The sequence below is a fragment of the Aulonocara sp. 'chitande type north' Nkhata Bay genome, linkage group LG16, assembly GCF_057382095.1.
Source record: "Aulonocara sp. 'chitande type north' Nkhata Bay isolate Kocher_YH1m ecotype deep benthic linkage group LG16, A_spYH_male_GT1.1, whole genome shotgun sequence".
Lineage (NCBI taxonomy): Eukaryota > Metazoa > Chordata > Actinopteri > Cichliformes > Cichlidae > Aulonocara > Aulonocara sp. 'chitande type north' Nkhata Bay.
Window position 1 is genome coordinate 36,502,462 of NC_141359.1, and position 25,714 is coordinate 36,528,175.

The 25,714-nt window shown below is 40.8% G+C and overlaps 1 protein-coding gene across 1 annotated transcript in view; it reads right to left on the bottom strand.

Moving 5' to 3' along the window:
* LOC147312023 (tomoregulin-2-like) overlaps positions 1-25,714 on the bottom strand; it is a 131,986-nt gene that overhangs the window by 62,489 nt on the left and 43,783 nt on the right. The window contains exons 3-4 of the mRNA XM_086265954.1: positions 18,061-18,190; positions 2,196-2,222 (exon numbers count right to left, since the gene is read on the bottom strand). Coding sequence (XP_086122080.1) covers positions 2,196-2,222; positions 18,061-18,190 — 157 coding nt within the window. The remainder of the gene's footprint in view (positions 1-2,195; positions 2,223-18,060; positions 18,191-25,714) is intronic.

Here is a 25,714-nt window from a genome sequence, read left to right on the forward strand (position 1 = left end):
TCTTTGTCCACCCCCATCTTTCCTCTCTATCTGTCTTTCCCTCTCTCGCTTTCTCTCTCTGGTTGACCTAGCACCAGTTTCATTTCCGCTTGTTCATCCGTCTATCTGCCGTCTTTTTGGGGGGCACTAATCTCTTTTTCAATCTCTCTCTCCCTCTCATATATGCTTGGGAAAGCTCCATGCATCGGAGTTAATGAAGTAACTGCATGGGCAAACACACGGGAGGATAGAGAGGCTGCAGAGTGGGGAGTGTAAATATATGCATGGGTACAAACGTGTTCTGACAGACGAGCCTGACTACTGTCTGTGCTGATGTTAGAGTTGAATCTTGTTAGTCAATTAAGCAACAAATTAGAAACTTAGCTCAAAGACACGTTATTAATACGGTGGGGGTTTATGTGATTAGTTACACAAAAGTTATTCTTCATAAAGTCACTCATGGCTATAAGCTCATCTCAATCTTATTGCAATCAACTCTCACACACTTGTCACTCTCTCCCCAAGCTCCACTGTTTATCAGCTGCAATGCTGCCCAGGCCACCATTCCGCCCTTTCACTCGGCTTCGTGAAGACGGGCACACAAAGCTAAATGAGGACTTTCTCCAGCATGCCGTCTCTGCAAATCTTGGCCTTCAATGTCGAATTTGCACAAAAAAGTAGTCAGATGAATCAGCGTGAGATTAGAAAGGTGAATTGTGTAATTTCTGGGCTTTTGCTTAAAAAAAAAAACACTTTCAATTTTTCAAATAATTCCCAGTTTTTTTAGGACATTATGCAAATTTTTATCTGGCTGAGACTTGAAAAAAATCAGTTGTGATTGAAAATCTGTTACAATTCCAATTGTTCTGTGTTTTAAATGTATTTTCTGCTGCAGTCACATGATCTTTTACTGCAGCTGTGAGAACAGCCTGTTCACAAAAGTCTAGTTTTGACAAAAGATAAAACACATGCTGGCAACATCACTTCCTTCATCTTTATCTGTGTTTGTTAGCACCCATCACGTTATGTAAACTCACAGTTTCCCATACATGAATGGCTATTTGATTACAATGCATTACCAGTAAAAGTTTACTCTGCATGTTAAAAATAAAAATAAATAAAATGACTCCATGCTCACTTCTTTTGTCCACTTGTTGCATTAAATAAATAAATAAATAATCAGGGATGAGCAGGTTGAGTGCAAATCAAAGCCATCAATCCAAAACAATGAGCTAAAAGACCCTAAAACACTACACAAAGCTAGAGGCAGCTCAAAATTAGCACTTAATCCTTTTTAAGTTTATCAGCAGAAGTGACCCTGTTTGCTGAAAGTTATTGAATAATTGATGGTCATTTATAATATCCCATAATTGTTTCCCAAGAAACAATTATTAACAAAGAGTTAATTAATAAAACACTATAGTCCCTGCATGTTTACATGTAGGATCTCTCTGACAAGCTCTTTGAACCAGCCCGTTACTGCAGGTCATCAGGAACGCACCACCTGGTTACTCATCAGGTACCAATCAATACATTTGTTAGGACCTTGCAGTAATAATAATAATAATAATAATGGATTGGATTTATATAACGCTTTTCAAGGCACCCAAAGCGCTTTACAATGCCACTATTCATTCACTCTCACATTCACACACACTGGTGGAGGCAAGCTACAGTTGTAGCCACAGCTGCCCTGGGGCAGACTGACAGAAGCGAGGCTGCCATATCGCGCCATCGGCCCCTCTGGCCAACACCAGTAGGCAAGTAGGGTAAAGTGTCTTGCCCAAGGACACAATGACCAGGACAGAGAGCCCCGGGATCGAACCGGCGACCTTCCGGTTACAGATACGCTTCCCAACCCCCTGAGCCACGGTTTAATCTATGTATATACTCATGCTACAGTCTTGATGCTAGTGCATTTGTGTAGCAAATTGTCTGGTATGAAATATGCTTTATAAATAAAGTTTTGCTTTAGTACATGAATTCAATTAGATTAAACGTTAGCGTGAATAAAATAATAAGTGAAGCTAATGATGTTAAGAGAACATGTTTTTAATTGGTTTATCATATTATGAAATTAAAATACATTGAAGTCAGCCCCTCATACTCAATAATAAATACAGTGCTGTGGAACACAGCGGGTAGAGAGCAGCATATTAAAAAGCAGTATGTGAGGAGTTAGAGGAGGTGGAGGAGGAAGAGGTGAGTAATCTTACCATCGTCTCCTGATCCTGAGCCAGCATCTGCAAAGGAGAACAAACAGTTATTAACCAGAGGCTCTCACAGACACAGACATTAGCTGAATAATGTGTGTCTGCATATGTAAGTGTGTGTCTGGACCTATTTGAATATCTGCTTGTGATTGTGTGCATGTACACAAGAGAGAGTCTGTGTGCGTGTGGGTGCGTTTAAGCGAGATGAGATTTCTGTGAAGACGGTGCAGAAAGTGATGCCGAGACAGATCTACAAAGAAAAAAAAAAAAACAGCTGAAAAACCAGAGAGGAGGATGATAGTGAGGTGGAGGATGCACTGATGCTTTGAGCATCACGCAGCTCCCGCATTCTGTACCACAACACCTCCAACTGTGGACCTCTCAGTGGTAGGACTGTGGGAAGGCGCACTGTTGCAAATGTGTTTGTGTGTCAGCGAATCCTTCTTCATGGCTTTCCCACTGAATCTGTGTAAAGCCCCTTCAAACACACTGAGCTTACTGAGCTGTTCAACAATACAGCTGTGAAAGAGATACTCATGAGCACTCCGAAGCTCCGTGTAACTCGAGCTGCTGCACAAAGTGATCTGCTAAAACGCACAGTGCCAGAGCACACGCAGGCCCTCCGAGGACTGCAGGGGGGATGAAAGCGCAGCTCCATATGAACACCCATGTGAGAGGGTTTTATAAGAAGAGGTGCACGTCATGGGGCAACTGCAGTCCCAGAACACATGGAGTCTAACCATCAAGCTGACACTGATACTTTCGTGACACAAGGTTTGGATCAATAAAATACATTTTTGATGGGAGTCTGTATTGCCAAGACTCTGAGGTCAGAGCAGCAGACGCTCCGATGTGTCAGGGGAAAGTAACTCTTACACTCTTGTTTGACTGATATTTTCTATAGTTCAATGATCACTGAATAATTCACATCGTTATAATCGTGAGTACTGTGTTATGCGTTCACACTGGTGATTTTGGAAGCCCTTATGCATAGAATTAGTATCAGTTAGATAGGCAGTATCAAGTAATGCTTCGAATGCTATGAACCCTTAACCTGGCCCGGGGGCCAGAATTGAACAGGCAAAGGCTCTAGTCTGGCCACTGAACAGGTCTTGGAAATGTGAAAAAGTGCCCAGACTTTTCATTTTCATAGGTCACACAGCTTTCCCCCTGCCGTCAATTCCTATTCATACTACACCAAAATAATTTAAATAAAATGGGCATTTTTTTAAATTTTAAATTTATATTTCATAACTATGGGACGGTTGGGGCAAGGGTAGTAGTAGTTTCACTTAAGATCAAAGTAGCCTTTGTGCGCCCCACGATGTAAAACGAGTTTGACATCCTTGCCTTAACCCCTCAACCGGTTGAACTCACTAAGAGATATAACCTGGAGTGAAAGAATTCATCATCCTCAAAAATGCTACACTTCTCTAAAAATACAATCTACTGTGAGAACACCATCAGCATCAGGAATAATGCTATAATAATATTAATTTTTAAAAATTGACTCCTCACATAATGGATACAAAATAAACCAAGTAGGGACGAATTTTCATTAGAATTATCGACATCCATCAGCCTGATTCTGAGGTTTCGTGTAGGTGATGTTGGGACAAATGGAGTATGGTTGTTTACTAGGATTACTGTAGCAACGGGAGCTGAAAGCAGTATTACAGTGCAGTGAACTGGGCTGAAAAAAAGGGATCATTAGTGATTTGTTCCCCTGAGGACAGTTGTGAGATAGAGTGAGAGAATGGCCAATGAATATTTCAAACTGATACACTATCAGAAACAACAGGGGTTGTTTATGACGTAGGGCCTTTGTCTGACCAAATTTGGTAAAACCTCAACACAATGACTGGAAGAGTAGAAAAGCGGAGTAGAAAGACTCTTCAAAGACAAACACACAACAGAGTGCTTCAAATCCTAAACCCGACAATTACTTAGCATTTGCACACTTTTCCACCATCTGTTATTTGGTTAGATGCCTGAAATAAACCCATTTCTTCATGTTTTCTTTTACATTATGACATAAGTGTGAATTTCTAAGCTTTTTGTGTCTCAGAGAAGACATTTTCTAACAATAGACTACAGAAGTTGTCATGGACTTTCAACATGATCAAGCTAAACACACAAGCTCAATGGCAGTGACAATGACATGTACATATACACCAATCAGGCATAACATTATGTCCGCTGACAGGTGAAGTGAATACTGTTGGATGGTGGGATATATCAGGGAACAAGTGAACAAGGTTGTTCAAACAGATGTATTAGATTTGACTGCAGCTCTGTTGGGTGTTCCCAGCCTGCAGTGGTCAATATCTATCAAAAGTCCAAGGAAGGAACAATGAACCAGCAAAAGGATCATGGGGGGGCTAAAGATCACCGAGGGGAATAAAGGCTGGCCCGTATGGTCCTGTCCAAGAGATGAGCTCAAATTGCAGAAAAGTTGTGATAGACAGGTGTCAGAATTTACAGTGAATCACAAATCGTTGCATATGGGGCTGCAGACCGGTCAGGGTGCCCGTGCTGACCCCCGTCCACCACTTAAAGTGCCAACAATGGGCAGGTGAGCATTAGAACTGGATAATGGAAAAATGGAAGATGCTTTGGGAAATGTTCTGCTGGGAATGTTAGGCAGGTGGTTAAATGTCGTGCCTGACTGGTGCATACGTACCATACATGTGGTAGCTCGTATAGCTTTTTCCAACTGCCTTTGCAGTCAAAAATCCTAAAAGTTTCAGTGTGTTGAGATTTTCTTACTGAAGAAAACCCGTAAATATCATTAACTTAAAAAAAATTGCTTATTTCTGCATTAAATCAAAAGGCTACACACAAATCCCACTGGCTTTTGTTGCTGACCTACAAGGCCACACTTCTTGTATCTTGCTTCCAGCTCTGAATCTTTAAAAACACCACTTAAATGAATAAATATTAGTGAATCGGATACAGAGATTTCATGAGGAAGAAAACGTGTGAAGTCAAATTGTCTAGAACCCCAGAGAAAATATGACAGATTTTCGGTGTGGAAATAAAGGAAACAATGTAAACAAACATAAAAAAAGGAACTATTAAGGTTGGTACACTGATTCTATGTCAGTAGTAAAGTGTAATCTCATCAGTGGAGCAAATCAAATAAAAAGTCAGATTCCCTTGAGTTGTATCCCGTCCACTGAAGTATCTTTTGGATAAAAACTGAGAGGCTTTTCCATATAAATCAAATAGCAGCCATTGTTTACCTGGTATAAATATGTGTCTTCACATTTCCAGCCAAACATTGCTTACTAAGCAGCATGGAGATAGTGGGCCCCTCAACATGTCAGAAGTCAAACTGTTGTTCTCAGCAAAGAAGGGATTTCTCAGCATCAAATCACAGCACGACACATGGTTCCTCCGGGAGTCAGTGCACGGCACTCTAACATGCTTTATGGAAATCACTTGTATCCAGAAGTGTAAATCTCTATATCTGCTTTGTTAAAAGATGCTACAGCAACTTTACAGCAGATATGTAATTAGCTAAATCAAGAGACAAAAACTCTAACAAGTAAAAATCCTGTCAAAACAACACTGTGGTCCCAGAGGATGAGGAATGCGTCTAAACCACTTCTCAGGAGAGAACACAAATCAGCACTTCGCAGTGGATGACTGGAAAAAAAGTTATTTTTGCTGATGAATTCAGTTTTAGATTTGTGGTAGTAAACAGAATGTGGTACTATATGACAGGAGACAAGCAGGAGGTAGTGGGAATATTTAAGTCTGGCAGTATTTGCTGCTCTAGAGCTGGAGAGCTGCACTGAACTCCAAGCAGTGCTTGATCCTTCAGGCCTCTGCATGTTTGCGTAGAAAGATTCCTACTGCACCGCCTGAGAACCAAAGAAGACCAAGGAGTGCTGATTTTCAAAGACCTTCCTGCACAGTCACTTCACCTCAGCTCCTTAAAACATTTACAGAGGCACGTGAAGCCTCAGAACGAGTTTTGCAAACTTATGTGTCTGTGTGCAAAAGGGAAACAGAAGCCACATTTTTGCTGTAATCCATGAACATCATTTGGAGACTGAATACTTCTTAAATGTATTAAACAAATCCAAAATATTTATCAAATTAAAAAAGTATCTTTGCTTAAAATCACTGATTTTGGAATCCATGATGTATACCTTTATTAAACTTCCAGAACAGAAGCATTCAGTAATACTGACTGTAAGTAGAAACTTTCTTTTTTGTTTACAAGAAAACTGTACAGGGCACCTTTAATATATATATATATTTTTTTTTAAAACAGCCTCTACAAAAACTCCTCTGCCTTTCTCCCTACACAATTCCAGTGACCTTGGAGTGTGTGGGACACTAAATGTGCAGTGTTTCATGAAAAGGCTTAGCTTTAAGGATCAGGCTGAAGTCAGAAGGGGTTCATGGGAGATCAATAAAAACCTTTAGTATCTGTACAAGGGTAAAGGTTTGAGGAGAAAAAGACTGACATTAGAAAATAGAACAAAAACAGCAGGGGAGAGAGGCACAAGCTTACATTTCTTCCCATTTGTCTGCCAAATGAAGGGTCAAAAAGAGGAGATACCACACAATTTTATTTTGTGAAAGGCACTGGAGGGTGAGGGCGAGAGCAGAGAAGGACTGCATCAATAGATGATAGAATTTTTTCCTAGTTTTAAAGCAACTGATTGGAAGAGGTGCAAAGCAGAAAGAAGAAGAGGAACCTTCTAGGGGAAACTGTTATTAACCTTACAGAGCTGCTGAGTCTGTACTGCATTGCACACAAACTGTACGCACACACACAGACCTCAGTCCTTGCACATAAACACACTTTTCCACTTTTTACTGTAAATAAGTATTTCAAGTTAGCGTTGAATAAGAAAGAATCGCTTGCCTTTACAGTAATGCCATCAATGTTTGCCCCGAAACACACAATCTGTGACATGAACCTGTAGGAAAACCTTCCAATCACTACACTAAGATATCAGCATATATACAAAGACGACCTGTGTGAAACGTTTTTCCCTTTAAATAGCAAAGCATCGTTGTCAAATGATGTCCTCCTTTTAAAAGAGCCTAAAAACACATCTGATCTAAGTGACCATTCTCTTACTTGCAGTGATTAACAGCAAGTTCTGATTCTGATTCACATCAGTGCAGCACATGAGGAAGGAAATTTATATCCTAAACATTTGAGTGCTAAGTCACATTTGGAGTACGTATGTGCAAACTGGATATTTTGGGGCCAGTATCATCGTGTCATGAGGGACATCAAAGTATACAAGACTGGAGCACTTTTTTTTTTTCCTGCCACACAATGAATCTGCTCACCTGTGTGTTTGTGGCCAACAAGTGTGCTTTCTCACAGAGCAGAGGTTTAATTGGAGCTGTTAAAATATTGTGTGCAATCCAGTATGCTCTGTCTGGTTGGTATGGTTCAGACCATACAAAATAAACTCAGTTATATCCAGACACAGGGGCTGTAAATTAAAATGGGTGGAGTTACAAATGTATCTTCTTAAAAAGCGTGTCACAGTGGGCAAAAAAAACTAATGCTGCATCTAAGTTGCTACACAATATCCTTACAGAAATGCTAGCACGTGAAACTTTTAGAATATGAACGTCACAACCAGTCAGTGAATTCCTGCTGCGAAGCCCCAAGCTAAAAGTTTCTCTGTTGCCATTGTTAGCAAATGAGCAAGAATAATCCTCCTTTCTGACTCTAATAATTACTGAAATAAAAAAAGACCTGAATCCAGCTAATGAGATAATAAATTAATCAGGAATGTGTTTACCGGGAGAGAAACGGAGCCAAGGGCCGTTGTCCCATAGGCTTCAATACAACTGCAAGTCTTATTGCAGTCGCCCCCTGAAGGCCACTTTTATATCGTCTCCCACGTGACATTTCCTTCTCTTCTGCGAGGTTGATCAAGAGAAGCACTGGCCAGTGAGTCTTTCTTTACTGCCAAGCGCTGCATCAATGCAACAATGGCAAAGCAAAAGAGGAATGAGTTTAGCAAGATAAAAGTGTGAAATGAACAAGACACCCAGTATCACACACGCCATTGTTGCAAAAGCCAGTGAGACTGGCTGATCGGGGAGCAACATGTAGTCTGTCATGACTGTCAGTCATGAAAAGGACAGATTTCTGTGACTCTACAACTCCTTTGTCCTAATCTGACAAAGTGGCCATAGAAAAAAATATTATATAGCCTAACATTGCCACTGAGGATCAACAGATGCAAGTTGATGTCAGAGGATCTGTTCTCACATCTAGGGTTGGATGCTATTTTAGTTAATTTAAAAAAAAAAAAATGGATACCTATGAGCTTACACCTGTAAAAGACAGACTGTTTTAGGAAAAGATGAAGTCTTCAGAATCCCCAGTTTTTCATGACTGAATGTGCAGGCAACTCAGGAAAGCAAACCTGCATGGGAGGTGTGTCAGGCAAAAAAGTAGGTGCTATCCAAAAAGACTATTAGCACAAAACTCCAGGTTGATGATGGAAATACAGGGAAAAACCAGCAGCCTTATTTGTAAAGCTGTGCATAAGATCCATACTAAAAGTGTACACGCAGAAATGCTGAAAATAATGTGCATAAATAAGGTAATTCGATTTATAAAACCGTGTGTACGCACACCTCCAGGCAATCTTCCATTTATACATCACAGTCCACACATAGTCATCTGTGCCAGTGCATCAATCATGCAGCATTACGCATGAGTGTCACAGAAATATTTATGTTTATAGCAACTAAACTGACTGCTTTACAACTTTCCAGAATGATTGCAACACTCGGTGCTATCAGGCCCCCTGAGATGTGAGGAACTATGATATGTGAACTTTATTTATTTATTAATTAGAGTTTTGCTATTGTGAACTTGGCCTGCAGTATCGGGGCATGGAGTGTGTTCATTTTGCTGTCAGAGCTGTCAGCAGCTTTGTTTCCAGACTTTGCTAATTTACACAATCCATATGTGCAGGTGGTGGAGTTTTGCCGGGGTGAGGTGTCCAGAGACGGCAGAGTGTGAGCAGCGCTGTGGTGTCTACTGTGCGCCTGACAACACCGTCACCTTCACTGCTGCGATTTCCCACACGAAAACTAAATGAAACACTGTGTCCTTGGTGATGCGGGTGGAGAATTAGAAGATATCATTAAAAACGAATTATATTCTGTTGCAACAAGGTGAAAAGTGAGGGCCTGGAGCCTAGATGGGCAGGTAGCATGTCAAAACTAATATGCAGAAAGGGTTCCATCGCAGACTGGGATCTTACACCGGGAATGTCAGACTCATCTTACATTATAGACCACATACAGTATATTTTTTTAGGCTGGACCACTTAAAATATGTTTCTCTCAGTGTAAACAAGTTTAACTGACTTGTAAAAACAAAAATTACCAGATTTTTCTTTTTACCCGAGTTTTGTTTCTGAGATAAATGAGATGAACATAAGAGGACATTCATTTTAAATTTCAAGAGAACGGTGGCAGTATAATGTTTGAAGGTGCACATCAGGCCCTTGTAGAGTAAAATTGAATATTTTTGTCTATACAACCCAAAATGTGATGTCCACATATGTGGACGCCAGGTCGTAGGAGGTTAAATCCGTAAGAAATATGGTGTAAAATTACAGAAAAAGTTCTGGTATTTCATTGCCCAGACTTTCCTGTAATTATAAAATACAATGTTTTGTATCATATACTGTGAAAAAACGAGAACGTCACCGTTATTTAAATCCATATCTATTGCTTAATTACTTAATTACCTTTGCTTTGGTGTAGTATGAATTAGGGGTGGGTTTTGATGATTAAAATCAATTCTAGCTTGAATAACATGATATCGATTCATTAAAATCCTGAATCGATTTTTAAATATAAATTTATTTTGCCCGAAACACCAGAATCTCAGGTTAAACTTAAAATTGTTCAGCTCTGGTTATCGCCTTTCTTCACATTCATCCCTTTAGTAATCCTCGATATTCAAAGTATCCTCACATTGGAATTGTTTGTTCCTTCTCATTTTAGAAAGAAGAAACAATAAAGTACTTGAATCCTACCCTTCCTGATAGAGCTGCTTCAGGTTAATCAAGTTAATATCTCTGCTGCTTTGTGGCTCATCTTGGCCTCTCAGCTTGATGTGAGGCAGCAAGTTGAAAGACCTGCAGTGATCAATGATGTATTAGATTATCACTACTTAATGTAATTGTAATTTAAATTGAGATAGACTTCTGAAATAACTAGAAATGACAGTGTTTTTTGTACACAAAGAATGAGCAGTGCATTGACTCCTCCTGTACTGTGTGTGAGATTATGCTGACACCATTGGACTGATAGCACAGAGAGAGCTCCTTAAATCATTTGCCAAACATATGGCTCCTGTCATCTGTCAGTGCTCAGGCATCGCAGTCACACGAAACGGTGATTAAACATGCCATCGACATTTTAACAATGTGTCAGTTAAATGCTCTCTCACCTTTCCATTTAATGACTTCCTGGAACTTATGCGGCACACTCCACAAACTGAGTTGGAAATACCGTGTTTCTGCTTGCCTTAGCTCGACTCTCTCCTTTGGGGAAAATAGACTGCTGGGTTTGTTTTGCTTTGCTAAGCTAATGCTTAACTGCTCCTTACTGTGCTGGGCTAGCACCTGATGGGATAGGAAAGCGGTGCCATCCTGTTCTAATCAGCTTTCACTAGCTTTGTAATCCTAAGAGCTCTTCCTTCTATCGAATTTTAGATCAGGACTTCCTTATTTGTTGGTGACACAAAGGTAATAGAGTCCAGAACAGAGTGTAAATTAGCTTTTTCTTCTCACGAATGTTTCACTATAAAAGTCAATAAACTAAACGCTAAAATAACCACATTGTAAAACGTCACAACCTGTGGTGCAATATCGCGGCTCAAATCCTGCTTTCTGTTCAAACTTTGTCTTCCCAACAGCAAAATAAATGTCTTCCACTTCTTCCTTGCTTGCTCTGTTTTTTGGTCACCACACAGCGCCTTCTTTTCTATAGCAACCAGTAAATGGTGCCATCTTTATTTATTACAGAAAACAGAAGGCAACACTATCAAATCATGTTTGTCTCTGCCTCGGTGTCCTCACAGCATGAAACGGGCACCTCAGCAGGCCTCTTGTTTACTGTTTGGAATGACAACCGACTCCAACGTCTGCCCTGTTGGCCTCGGCAAGATCAAAGGGGTTCGGCGCAAGGGAAGCGCGGACGTCGCTTATGTATATCACCAGAAGAAAAATGGTAATGCAAGATGTAAGATACAAGTACAGCACATTTATCTTTCATCAATGTAATTAACATCAGTACGCAGGGGATACATTGGAAAGTGTAATCTGTAGAGAGCTCTGTGGTTTCAGGTTTAGTATGGGTGAGCAAGAGGAAGCCACTCATGATTACAAAGGAAGGGTCTTCTCCCCAGAGAGTGCAATGTTGTGCCACCATGTTTCCACACAGGGCCTGAATAGACAAACACTAAATCTAGAGAGTGCACTTTGTTGATTTCACGCTGAAGTGATGGCATCTGCTCTAAATATTTTGGAAAAGATGATCTGAGATCTGCAGCTGGTTATAATATATGCCACAAGATAGATAGACACTGACACTACTGAAAAAGAGAAATTTGCAAAAGGCAGGCCCTGGGCAAGCTGTGAAAACGTCTTTCTACAATAACTGCTATATGTACTATTTCCAACCAGTTATGAAACCAGAATTTAATCAGCCATCTCATTTTTAAAATGAAAAAATTAGAACGGTAATATTCTAATCAGTTTATAAAATGTTTAGCGCCTTTCAGCTCGTAGTTTCTTGTGGTAACGCTCATCTATAACGTTCTTGTTCAGTCTCACCAGTGTCCTCATTGCCATTTCTTAGAGCAGGTTGTTTTCAGCTATAAAGCTTAAATAAAGCCATTTCCCTTGTGAAGACAGCACTAAACAGCAACAGACATTCAGTGACTGTATGATTCACACAGTCTAGAGAGACAGGCTTTGGGTTTATTAGAGACCAAAGCGTAACTTGAAGGAATCACGAATGTTGTGCTAAAGTCACACTAGAGAACTTCGCTTGGAGACCAACCAAATTTTTAAGAGCTCGTGCAATGAATTTGTTGTCTCATTGCCTTTGAAGACAGGGACCAGGTCTGTGACAACTCTGTCAGCTGCTGTCTTCAAAGCAACATTGGTGTGTCAAGATGCGAAGAAAAGTCCAGTGAGACAAAGTCAGCCTGTTATTAGTTTATGATTGAATGATGTCGAGTTGGCAACTATGTGCCATCTGTTTGTGATAGATCAAGAGAAATTGCAAATGTGTTTCAAATTCTCATCAAACAGAAATTCACATTAACTACAACCGGAATGTCATCGATTTGAAACAGAAATTCTGAATTCCCTCAAAAAAAAAAAAAAAATAGCGACATAATCAGCAACCATGTTTTCATACAGGAATACAACAAGAACAAGGTGGCAACCAGGTGATTCGAATCGCTCTTTACAAAAAGACACATCTCAGGTGAGTTGTGCTTAATGGTGGAACTTGAGTCAGACTGCACTGTCTGTGTTATTTGCCAGTCTTCCTTCACCATCATGTCTGAGAATGATTGCAATCAGTCTGAACGGGACTGGGATTGTTTGGAGACAGGCTGCCTCTTGTCTCTGATATCATCTTGTGATCGAAAGTGGTCGCCCACAGTTCAACCATCAATGGCAAGGAGATCGACGTCCCACTTTTACTCTAGTGTGACTGATTTATCAGGCCACCAGAAACGTACGATCAGACCAATTCTATTGTTTATTCATGTCTCATTGATATTAAATGGGCAATGGTTGTAAACATTGACACCAACAGAAACTCTGTCTGCTAAGAAAATCTTGTGATATGACTGAAAGTTCCAGAAAACAAACAAACATCTATAGAGGTGAAGCTGTTTCCCCCCAAAAAAATAACATTACTTTATCTTTTATTTTTCTCCAGCAGTCTGGTGCATGATATCTCTCACCTCAGCAAGGGAAACAAGTATTGGTGCCAGCGACTTGACATATATCCATTATAGAGTGTACTGTTGCCGCTAATGGGATTTCTGAGGATGGAAATGGAAAGGAGGACAGGGAGAAGCTGCGAGAGGAACAGAACGGGAGGAGAAAAAAGAAGGCTTCGCTGCAGTGGATGTACGGTTAGATAGCTGCCGCTCTTGAATTCTTTACTCTCAGTATCGCTCGTATTATATTCACAGCATTTTAACATATTCACTGCTGAAGTGATTTTAAAGCTGAAAGTATCAACAAAATGCAAGAGAGCAGAGAGAAACTATCCAGAAGCAGCTGCCTACCATGCTTTATCACATGAAAAGCAATCATATAGGAAGACGTGTCTTGGTGAGGGAAGTAGCTAAATTAATTTTAATAGGCATTTCACATGGGAGGCCCCCCGCAAAGCCTTACATTGAAAAACTGCTTTTTAAAACATTATATCTTTAGTACAGTAAGTGAGCTAATGTTTCGCTTACATTTAGACATTTAGCCTCAAAGCGCGGTAAATACACTTATATTGATGGCGAAGACTTCAGGACAAAAACTATCAAGGGGAAAGCAGATGAGACAAAGTTAGCGGCCATGATGGAATTACCCCATAACAGGAGGTCCAGTGAGACTGGGTTTTCTGAGTCCCAGTTCCTAGAGTGTGCCAAAGGCCACTGTAACTGCTCTGGAGGCACATGCAGAAAAAAACATCTGGGTAAAAAATGTTTTTTTTCCCTTGGCTCAAAATGGGCCTTTGGGGTGTGACTATTTATTTAAGCATAAGTGGTTCACTTACAGGAACTTAAAGGAAAGAGGCTGTATTACCTTAATTAAAAATGTTTATTTAACTGGAAATAGAAAGAACAAGACTAAAGTGGCAGAACTGAGCTTCCTCTGAAGGGTGTCTGTGCTCAGTCTTAGAGATGGGATGAGGAGCCTAGTCATTAGCAACAGGCTCAGAGCAGAGTCGCTGCTCCTTTGCATTGAAAGGAACCAGTCGGGGTGGTTCAGGTGATGGAGACTCGTGGGCAGACCCTGGAGAGTTAATGTCTCACAGCTGGCTCGGAAACATCTCTCCTCCTTGGGCGAGCTGAAATCTTTGCTTAGACAGCTGCCACCATGACCTGGACTCAAATGAGCAGTGGAAAATTGGATGGCTGGATGTTTGAGTAAATAGAAGCCCAAAATGTTCAGTATGCAGGATTAACCCTCATCTCTCAACTCAGTCTGAATTTAGTCTCTGCAGAATAAAAGTTCTGACCAGGATATGAACTCAAATGCAGGTAGATCATACCCGCTTTCCTTTTATTTGTTCTTAAAATCTTAATATCCCAAGACAGCTGGCCAACCACGCCACTATTTTTTTTAAAAACAAAGATAAGGCTCTCCACTCAGCCTGTGTGCTTTCACTAATTATATTTGTCTTTTATTTTAGTCTCTGAGCCGCTGCTGTATAAATGGAATAGATTTTAATTTCTGTGAAATTTTGTTTTAATTTATTTGTTTGTCTCAAGCGCTCGCTGCATCATTTTAAATTACATTCTTCCTTTTTACTGCCTCCTGCTTAATTTATCTGTTTTCTTCATCCACATGGAACAACAAATGACACCAGAAATGCTTCAAGTCCCAGACAAAAAATGTAAGTTTGAGAGTGAAAGCGTAGCAAATGTCATACCACTTTATTTGGGTGAAATAAAGAAGAGATTTTGTAATAAGTTTCAGTTATTTCTTTCAGTGACCACTTACAAAATTATATATGCTTTTTTTTACCAGATTTAGCTGCTAGCTAATTTGTCAATTATGGAAAAATGAGCCGCATCTGCCTCAATATCTGACCTTACTGAGCTTTTTTCTGATTAGATTTTGGCTTTAGTCACTAGTTTTAAATGTTATTAAGTGGAACATCATATTCTTTGTGTAAATTATGCTCTGATTTAGAGTAAAACATAACTGATTAAGTCCCTAGATAGATTAAACTGCTATCCTTGTTTTTTAGTCATATCCACCCCCAAAAAACAAAAAACTACACATGCCTTTACAAGTTGTCTGTGAAGGTTCTCAGTCATCCAGGTCATCACAGTCCAAGGAGCTCATCCGAGAAGCTACTTCAGTTCTACGGTCAAATGGTGGAGAATCCCAGATTTGACCTCAGGAAATCACATGATAGGGGTGTGGCTATGTTTCACAATGAGCTCACCTGAAACCCTGGCTGATTGTGACCCATACCTGTTTTCACACCTTGGCTCGTGTGATTAGGTAGAGGATCATTAGGGAGTCCATTGTCCCTATTGGGGGACACTTCCACAGGGCTTAAATCAGGGACTCACCACCATTTGACCCTAGAACTGAAGAAGCTTCTCGGATGAGAGGTGAAACGTCTTCAAGCCATTTAAAGAAGTCCAGACACTTTTCTTTCGAAGCTCCTTAGAATGCCTTTTCAAGCTGACCAATGAAGTTATTGTCACTATTTCCATCTTTTACATACAGTTTAGAATAAAATTTGACTTCTCCAGTCTTTACTTTCTCAGACACCCCCTATTTGTTTACTGGGACCTTGTTCTGGACCGACATGAGAACAAAGCATACATAAAAACAAAACACAAAATACCGAAGGGAAGAATATAAAACCACTGTTCTGCTCTATTAGTAGTCTGCACAGCAACAAAATCCTTGTGTGAATGGTGAATTGTGTCCTCAAAAGTACTGCATGTTGCGTGGAAGAAAAGAGTCCTTATCTCTTTCTATTTCAAAAGATACGGAAATTCATATCAGACACCCTGGCTTACAACCATCACATGTCTTGAAAAGAGGACCTCATACACAAGCAACAAACAAGCAATTTAGAGAGCGGACCTGGGGAATTTCATGTGACCGTGCACAGCCCTACTTACTGGCACACTGACACCACTGCTCTTACGGCACAAACATTTCCACCTTGGTCTCAAAGTTTCCTCTGCTGAGCTGTGCCCATTCAAGGGGACCTTTAATGGACTTGTGCCGGCTTTCTGTCAGCGAGGTTAACTGAGTCAGCAACTGCTCAACTTGAGCCAGCAATACTATCTTGGCTTAAGCAATGATTCACACATGCCTAACAGCAGCCAGCATCACATTGCCAGTGGATTCACTCATTCACAACTAAGCACATTATTCAGAACATGACTCACTAATTGATAGAATCCTCAGTAGGCGTTGCTGCTTTTCCTTCAAGTTTATGCTCATCTATATAAATTTGTCATCATAGGATAAAACGCGTTGCTCTGGCCAAAGCTAATTTTACATATTCTGATAAAATGTGCATGTGAAGAACAATTTTACAGACTCAACATGCAGTTTAATTCATCATTAAATCAGACTGCAGTGTTTTCATTCATATGATACATAAAAAAAAATGTGTGTATTTCAAGTGAAACCACTGGCCCAGGGCGTTAAATAGCTGATTATTGCAGGAGAATGATTTTTCACTGCTTCCATTGAGAGAGTTAATATGGCATTTTTAGACCTTGCATGTGCGCAGGTCTATAATTCACGTTCATTCAGTGGACTGGTATCCTCACAAATAGCAGTGCACGCTCTAAGCACCAATACTGGTCTCCACATCATGGCTAATGAAGTGCCTGACCTTTTCCAAATGAAGACACCCACTCAGCAGCTTAAACACCAAACGATAATCCCAGTTATGTCTGATAATTATGCCAAGCACTTTTACTTTTCAGTCAGTGGAAGGGAATACACTGGACATGATGTATATAACATGATGCCAAAGCTGAAAGAGGAGCGTTTTTAATGCAGCATTTATGCGTCGGAAACTAGCCCTCGATGACCAGAATCATTCAAATGAATAGCTATTTCTATCTATTCGCTGTCAGTCAACATGACTGTTAGTCCGGCCATTCTCCTTTGAGCTCCTCCGAGCTCAGACACACGGCTGCTTCTGAGGATAGAGACGTCACTCAAATCTCACGTTTAATGTGGATTCTCTGTAACGTCAGCATGCTAACGTGTTCACAATGACAACTTGCTGAGGCAGATACTTTTTATCACAGTATGGCTAACAAGCAGTGTAGCTATACAGCACAGTGAGGTTGATGTGAATAGGTTTAGTACTGTTACAGTCCCTCAACGTAGTATTAAATGATTCTCTTAAAGCTACAGAAAGTACTCCTAATAACATTTAACAGAAAAAAAAGTGTTAAAAAAAGGAAACGGCCATCAAGATGATGTGTGATTCAGTGATTTCATTTTCTGCTTTGTTGAGCATGCCTCGTAGCAACAGCATTACAGTAACTACCTATGACAATTTGGCCAATGCATTCTATGGCTTTTGACATTTATTTAAACATTACGTAACGAAAGGTCAAAGCTGTCGAGATTTCTTTTGCTTCTTGTTAAACACACCTAATTTTTAATAAACTGTAATTTAAAAAAGGCCTTGTGGCCAAATGCTGTGTTCATTTTCTTGAGAGATGGTGCCGTGCTTGTGATGAAATCATTTTTTTGCGCTTCTCACATTTTCATTACGCAGTTTTTGTAACTCCTTTGAAATAAAAGATCCGCTGGTAATTACTGCATCCCAGCTACTGGATGCAGATTAAAATATTGATGAGAGTAATAAGGAAACATGAAATCTATGCTGCTGCATATAAAACGTTAAAATTCATGTGGAATTGCATTTTCAGCTTTATATTTGCTGTTGCTGAATCTCATATGCATGCTTACAGATAGCCGTGTAACCTCTTGAATATTTTAAATCCAAACACGGCTGCTTGCGCATGTGTTCAGTGTGCTGGTATCAGAACTCCTCTGTTGTGTGTGTTTGTGTGTAGGCACCATAAGGTAAATGTACATACCAGCAGGACAGTCGCCTTCTGACACAATAAGCACTTCAGACTGCTGCTTGCAGGCATCCCTGCGCAGGAAGCACTCGTTCTGGTAGTTCTTATTGTTGGAGCCACACACAGGCACATAGTCATTGTTGCACTGCAGAGAGGAAAGAAGAAAACAGGTAAGAAAAGGGGCATGTAAAAGAGACAAGGTTAAACTAAAGTGATATAGTGAGTCTGTGTCCTCAAGTAAACACTTGAGCCTTCAGAATTCTGCAGGGAAGCCACTGCCTTCAATTTCCAATTTGAATACGCTTCAATCTCAGCACTGAAAAGAATGACATGTATGGAAACGCCACCAAATACATAACCCGCTTGGCAGAGCAATAAAATACCAGAACTTTAAAGCAACAGCTGATGCCTACATCGCTCACATTGCACATTTATGGAGCGACCAACAGCACTGAGCAGACCACTGCTGAACAGCACAAACGGGAAAAAAGATCTGCTTTTAAATCCAATACTTCAAAAAGCCTGATGATCAAGTTGGAATACTTTTCTTTAATTCCAGCGTTCTCCTTTGTTAAACTCACTAAGTTCTTCAGTATTTCGGTTAAGGGGTTTTGGCGCACCTATATACTGAAAGCTTCTTGTACAAGGACAAACCATAGCAGGTTCATTGTTAGCTAAGAAATGAAATTGAGATTTCCATGAAAACAGTGCAAATCTCCACTTTGTTCTTACCCAACGTGGTACAGTCAGATAATATTATAAGAATCTTCTGCTTCCTGTTCGAAATTATAAGCAGATTACAAATTGGCCACACCAGCTTGAGAAACTAGCCATTGTTACCAATGTCAAGTTAAAGAGACAGTGGAGTACGCTCTGACGTATGTAAGGATACATGAATAAAAATGAATGGTTATCCAGGTTGTTGAAAGAAGCTGGCGTATTTAAAAGAGTGTGACTCAATTGGAAAAAAACAGCATTCATTGTTATTACTTGAAGAAAGTGAAAAAATTGAGAAAACGTCAAACAGCACAGAACTAGTGCCCTCAAGAGTTTAAGTAACAGAAACATCTTGACATCCCCTGCTCCTCAACACTGGTTTTCTGTCCACATCTGCTTAAGCCGAGTAGCAAAGTGCGGCGTCAGATGCACGTAAGATAAACTCAAGTGAGATGGGTGGAAGGAAGAAAAAACCCTGCCCAGAAGAACTCAGCAGGAGTGAATTCATAGTATGTACAGCATGTTAACCAGCTAAACTGCTTAGGATAGAGTGTATTCACAAAGCTAAAAAAAACTCATTTTCAGTGTAACATTTCTATACTCCTTCACCATTGCTAGAATTACGATTAAGCACCAGAAACCTAACCATGCAGTACCCTTTTTAAGGGAAATTAACCCCAATTAACCTTAAATATATCTGCCTCACATTAGCGAGATCATACGGTGTTTGAAGTTCTTTAAGACTGCCTGATGAAGATATACCAGTGCTGATTCTAACCGTGATACCTGAAAAAATTAAAGCTGGCACATTATAGCGGATTATAGGATATTACAGTACAAGCACCAGTCTAGTCACAGCTACAGTCACATGTTCCAGTTTACTGTGACTCACTTCCCTTTCATTAACTACTAAACTGCTCTCACTTCACGGGTGACTAAAGAAAGGTAACGTCCTTCACTTTCCTGTTGCCGTGGTGACTTCATTCGCTCACTTTGAGACAACACAAACCCCAAAGTCAGCTGAGATCCTCACACTCATGCTTTTTTATATAAAAGTTAATATGCTGCACAGTCCTTAATGTCCTTTTTATACTTTTTACTCTGATTTGAATGAGCCATCTGTGGCTGCCACCAACACCACCTTGCACCTACCCCATTCACACCCCTGCATTAAACCTCAAGATTAACAAAACATGGTAACAAATAAGGCTAAGAATGACTTTGTCTCGTTGACTAGCTTTTGTATTATTAGGTATTCTTTCTGCCATGATCATCGTCTATTGAAAATCTGAAACTGCCCTTGAATCAAAGCATATTATGCTTTGTTCACACTTTGTCCAACAGGAAAAAATGCAAATGGTAATTTACCAGCGTAGAAAAGGAGTAGGTGAGCTAAAATCTTATCACACATCGCACATCTGGCAGATTGTCATTCTACAAACTAATTCAAAAATCGGTCAAACTTCAGTCCAGCGTAGGTGTTAAAAAACAAGAAGCGAAAAGAAAGAATAGCTTGGCACGTCCTCCTCTGAATTGTGTTTAATTATGAGCGGATGCGCACATCAAATCAGTACAAGTCTAAAAACAACTAGCACCATGGATTTTGTTAATAGATTATATTCACACTGCAGACTTCTGAAAAGCTGCACACCTCTTGTTGCTCCACTGGAGCAGTAGGAGGTTAAGTGACTTGCTCAAGGGCACTCAGCAAAATAGCTACTACGGTACATGAGAACATTACTCATTCATTTTCCTCACATGGTTTGTTGGCTATGGAGTAAGTCAAGATTTTTCAGATGACTGATGGCACTGGAGGGTCGAGTCTTAGTTTTCATTTTTTTGGCTGTAGAGGAGAGATATGCATTTGATTTGACATCGATTCACTGCTGCCGCACTGTAGGAATAACAAACGTGATTATTCAATTGAAAAATATTACCCACTATTCCCTGGGAAGAAGGAACAGCTATCAGAAGGTCCAGAGAAATTGTTGCTCGGTAGTCACAGCCCGTAACCTGATTAAATATAAAAGTGCTGAAAAATGGGGAACGTGTGAAAATGTGTTCCTGCTGGGTGTGACATTGCAAGGACAAGAGGCTCACTGGATATTCCCCACAGGGATGAAGCTAAGGAGCTCACGGCTCTTTGTCTCCACTTCTTTTTTTTTACTCTAAGTCTCTAATGGATTGCTCTGAAATCTGTTTTCTCATAGCTAAATCATCTCTGTGCCCTCACGGATCGCTGCATGGTTTTCACAAATGGACATATTGTAGACGCAGACAGGCATTAACAACATATTCAAGTACGTCTGTGTTTATGGTCACATGTCAAGCCAACTTTGTAAAAGCTTAGTGTTGGAGAAAAATAATATTTTTATCCTCTTCCTTCCTTCCAGTAAAAAAAACCCATTTAGTCTAATATTGGTTGAAGCAAGACACTTGAAGCTCTGACTTTTTCACTCGTTCCTCTTCACACCTGTCCATTAGCACAATATTTTTCCGCTGCTAGTTACAGTGGTTCGCTTTAGCAGGTGGTTAACAAAAAAGGGGTCAACAGCAAGATGTCGTGGTGTGCTAAGCTGCCAGCTTTTGACACTTGTTATATGCTCCATTGCATATTCTAATTTTTAGAAGGAGTAGGTCTTCGAGATCTGGAAAACAGCAAACCGCAGGCGAGAAAAAGCCATATTTTTCCACTTTTCCATATCAGGGTTATGGCGGTGCCTGTCCCAGTTGTTACAGGGCAGGAGACAGGGTCCACCCTGGATAGGTCAACAAGCCATCGCAGGGCTAACACATGGAGACCGACAACTATTTACAGCCAATTTAACTAACTTGCATGTTTTTGGACTGCAGGAGGAAGCCAGACACTCTGGGACAACATGCAAACTACATATTGAATTGCTCGGCCTGGATACAAAGCTAGCTAGTGCTACTGCTGACTAGCTATGTTAGCTAGGTGCATCCCTAGATTGGGGCAACTGTGGCTCAAGGAGCAGAGTACTCTACTAGTTGGAAGTTTGGTGGTTTCTTTCAGCCCACATACTGAAGTGAAAGAAAACCCCAAATTCCTGCTGATGCAACTATTGTGTGAGTGTGGCAGAATAAGAGAATAGTATAAATGTATATTTGTGAATGGGTGAATGTGACTAGCATTTAAAATGTCTCTGAATGTTCAGTTAGAGGAGAAAAATGTCATATAAGTACCACATCATTTACCATGTGTGCATCATCTGAGTGCATACTTCTTGGATAGTCTTTCAGTACAATAAATTATGTGTCATTATACATCAGATCATTACATTGGAAATGATTCAAAACAACACAAATATAAATAAAAAGGCCCTGCTAGCAGGTTAAGCATCAAAGACTGATCGAAAACAGGCATCGAAAACTATAACTCTGAACCTTATAGTGTTTTTTAAATCAGTTGTCATGATCAATGAAATTATTTTTGTATGAGGTTACATGATGTTTAGTTCTCCTGTAAAGTTGAGATACTTGTGAGTTAACACAAGCATCTCACTTCTGAAGCCAGCCTCAAGTGGCCATTTCTGGAAATGCGACTGGATTAATTTTCCTCTTTATTGCTTAGTACAGCATCAGTAGAACGAGGTCTGAACATTGTCAGAACTTGTGCTTTATTATATTTAGCGCACAACAGGACACTCTTCATGTCGCCTGTGTACTCAACTAGAGAGAAACTCCCATTAGCTTAGGTAAGGGGCGGTGATTATGCTCACTGGGAATTCCCCAGACAATTGCCTCCATGGATTTTATGCAGACTTTGTACTAAGAAACTGGCACAAGAGTAGAGTAAAGTAGAGTGTGAGATCTGATTTAGCTGATTCTCTCTACCTTGCAGTGTTTGGAGCTTTAACTTAACTTAGCATTTTTGACGCCCTTCAGCTTCATCTGACCCACCCGGGCAAATATTAACCAATCAAACCTGCATTCTAGTAGCTACAGGCTAAGATGATGTTCACACTTAATCAGGCATGTGAGCTGGTTGAAAATGGCTGCCAAAGTGAATTGATTTTGAAATACCATAATCGACTCTTAAAACAGTATGAACCAGAAAAAGTGACCTTGTTCAAAAGCTTTTAGACTTTAGACTAACAACATTAGTGGCCTCTGTACTGAAAACATGCTAAAGATGAGCAGAGAGAGCACCCAGGAGAGAAACTTGGCTGCCCCACGCTTTACCACATGTATGAGTTTAGCTGTTTGGGGACAAAGCAGAAAGGATTCAGCGAGTCTGTTATTTAGGGGGCTTAATTGTGAAAGGCCTGAAAGGACCAGAAAAACAGCACGAGGGCATAAACTGCATTTCAGATTAAGCTAACTAAGTGTGAAGGACAATTGATACACACATACCCATCTGATACCCACAAGGAAAAGAGCAAAAAATAACCATCCATTCAGGAAACCAGAAGGATGATAATGATCAAGTGTGAACACTTTTTAACAAGCTGGGGGAAAGAAGATGGCAGAAAGCACACAAAACACAGTAAAAGGGGGGAGTATAGTAGGGAAAGTGAAGCTGCACACTGGCTTCTGATCAAAGGGATTGGAATGCAGGAAGGAAAGAGGCTGTAGAAAAGACGATAGGCAAAAAAGATGGGTGAAATTGGGCTAACGGGGAGAAAGAGTCAGTGGAAATGGATGAGGCTGAGACAGGAGGAGACTGAGGGGTAATGAAAGAAAAGTAAAAATACAGAAATGAGATGCAGACGGCCAGAAAGGGAGAGGCAAAGACAGGGCTCTGGCTCAACAAACTTGGCACGATAAAAAAGAACCACAGCGCCTGAAGAAACCGAGGCATACACGGAAAAAAGGGAACATCATGAAATATAAAAGAAAGAGGAGAAGAAATGGGGACACAGACTGAGAGAAGGAGAAGGATAAAAAAATCCCCTCAAAGGCGACCGAGAGAGAATGAAAAAAATGGCAAGCCCACAAAGGCGCTTGGAATAGCTTACTGCAGGGCCTGCGCTGCTTTTGCCATCCACTATCACTCCCCTCTGCCTAACCCCCCCACCACCAGCAGCACCACTCTCACACTCTCTCCCATCTGGCTTGGGTTGTCCTTAACCTGGGGACTCTCACTTCATGCCAGGCGTGATGCAACCGAAGGGAAAGCTGCCCGGCAGAACCCTGCGGGCGTCTTTTAAGAGTGCCTTCTTTCCCGTGAAAACTCCCTCAACCCATCTCTTGATCTTCTTCAGTATTTGGCTCTTACCCCCGTGGAAAGGAGAGAAGTGATGAGAGGATGGGGCGAGGATTTAAAACCTCACTCTCTCTAAGAGGAGATGCAAGACGGAGGCTGCAGCTGTGTGCAAATTAAAAGTCTCACCCAAAAAAATACTCAAGTGTTGGCTTAGAGGAGCGTGTTATTGGTCCCTTACAGCATGTTGGATCGGATCTCTTGTGTTTTAGGTGAGGCGGACCATATGTAAGACAGCCAGGGAGCAGAAATAGATTGCCAAACATAAAGTAAGACATTCGGGAAAAGATGTGAAACGTTCGACTTCTTCATCTTGGTTGAATCTTTCAACTTTTCCTCAGCTATTCTTGTTGGAAAAAAGAAATGTTGACGCTCATCTGCCAACTTCTTTTTATTCTTCTGGGACTTCTCTTGAAGTGACAGCGAGGCAGGGAGTGAGCTAAGGTTACTGGTTTCAAACTTTTTCCTGACTCGTATTTCTCCACACGGCACTTCTTTAAGCAGCGCATGACCGCATCGGAGACAAAGGCATCCTTGTTGTAGCCCTTGTCAGAGCCCTGCAGCTTTGATCCTTTAATGTGTTGATAACAAGCAGCGTGTGACGTTAGCAGTCTGCAAATATAAGCTGTCAGCTGTTGCACTTAACTCTATGCCAGGCAAGATTACTGTCAGCGGAATGGAAATGAAAAAAACCAAAAACAACCAAAAAAACAAGACAAAGGTGTCAGAAAAGTCTGCGATGTGCGCTTGAAAAACAGCACCATCGAAGGGAAGATTGTGGAGGAGGAAAAACGATGCGATTATGTTAATGAGATTGGGTGAACGAGACAGAAGGTGAGAAAATTTGATCCTCTGCAATTCTCTGCAGACAGAGAAGTGGGGGCCAGTGGCCAGAGCCATATGGCGCAGCCTTATGTGCCCGCTGGCTCAAGTTTTGCAGAAGTCGCAGACGCTGCCCCACGGCTCCACTTTGACAAAACCCGGACAGTTGTGTGGCGTCTTGACAGAAAATACCACGACAGAAGAGGTGCTAATGGTTCTGTTTACGTGTGTGAGAGAATATGGGATGGGAACGGCTTATTGACAGGAAAGGTGGAAGACAACCACATGGGTGAACTTAAATGCATTTGATGATACATATAGCTCTTCAGAGTTACATTTGCAGCATGTGATCCAGCATGTATGCATACATGTAGACCAGTCTCTAATCTTCCACTTCATATCATTTGCACCCGTTCTGCATTTTGTCACAGTAAATCTAATTTCCACAAACCTCCTGCAGGGGTTGCTGTGGTTCTGCCTAGCCTTAGCCCTCCTCATTTGAGTTTGAAATGCTAAGCTTTGGGACTGCAGCCAGGACCTGTTGTCTCCCTACCTGCCTGGGATCCTGCACAGACACACATACACAGGCAAAGCAACCAATGCATCCACTATCGGAGCACTTTGTACTAAAAAAAAAAAAAAGCATCTGCTCCTTACCAGGTCACAACACACAACCTAGCAAAACAAGCAGAACCATCATCATTCATCCTGTGCCTCGATAACAGCTCCCAGTGTTCACTTCACCATACGTCCGACATAACTGCTGGCTGACAGGGGTGGAAAAAAGACAGGTGGTGGTGGGAGGAGGAGGGGGTGAGAGGAGCAGGCACAATACGGAGTTAAAAAGCAGGAAGTGAATGTGGAGAAGAGAATGGAGGAAGAAAGGAAGGACAAATAGTGTAAGAG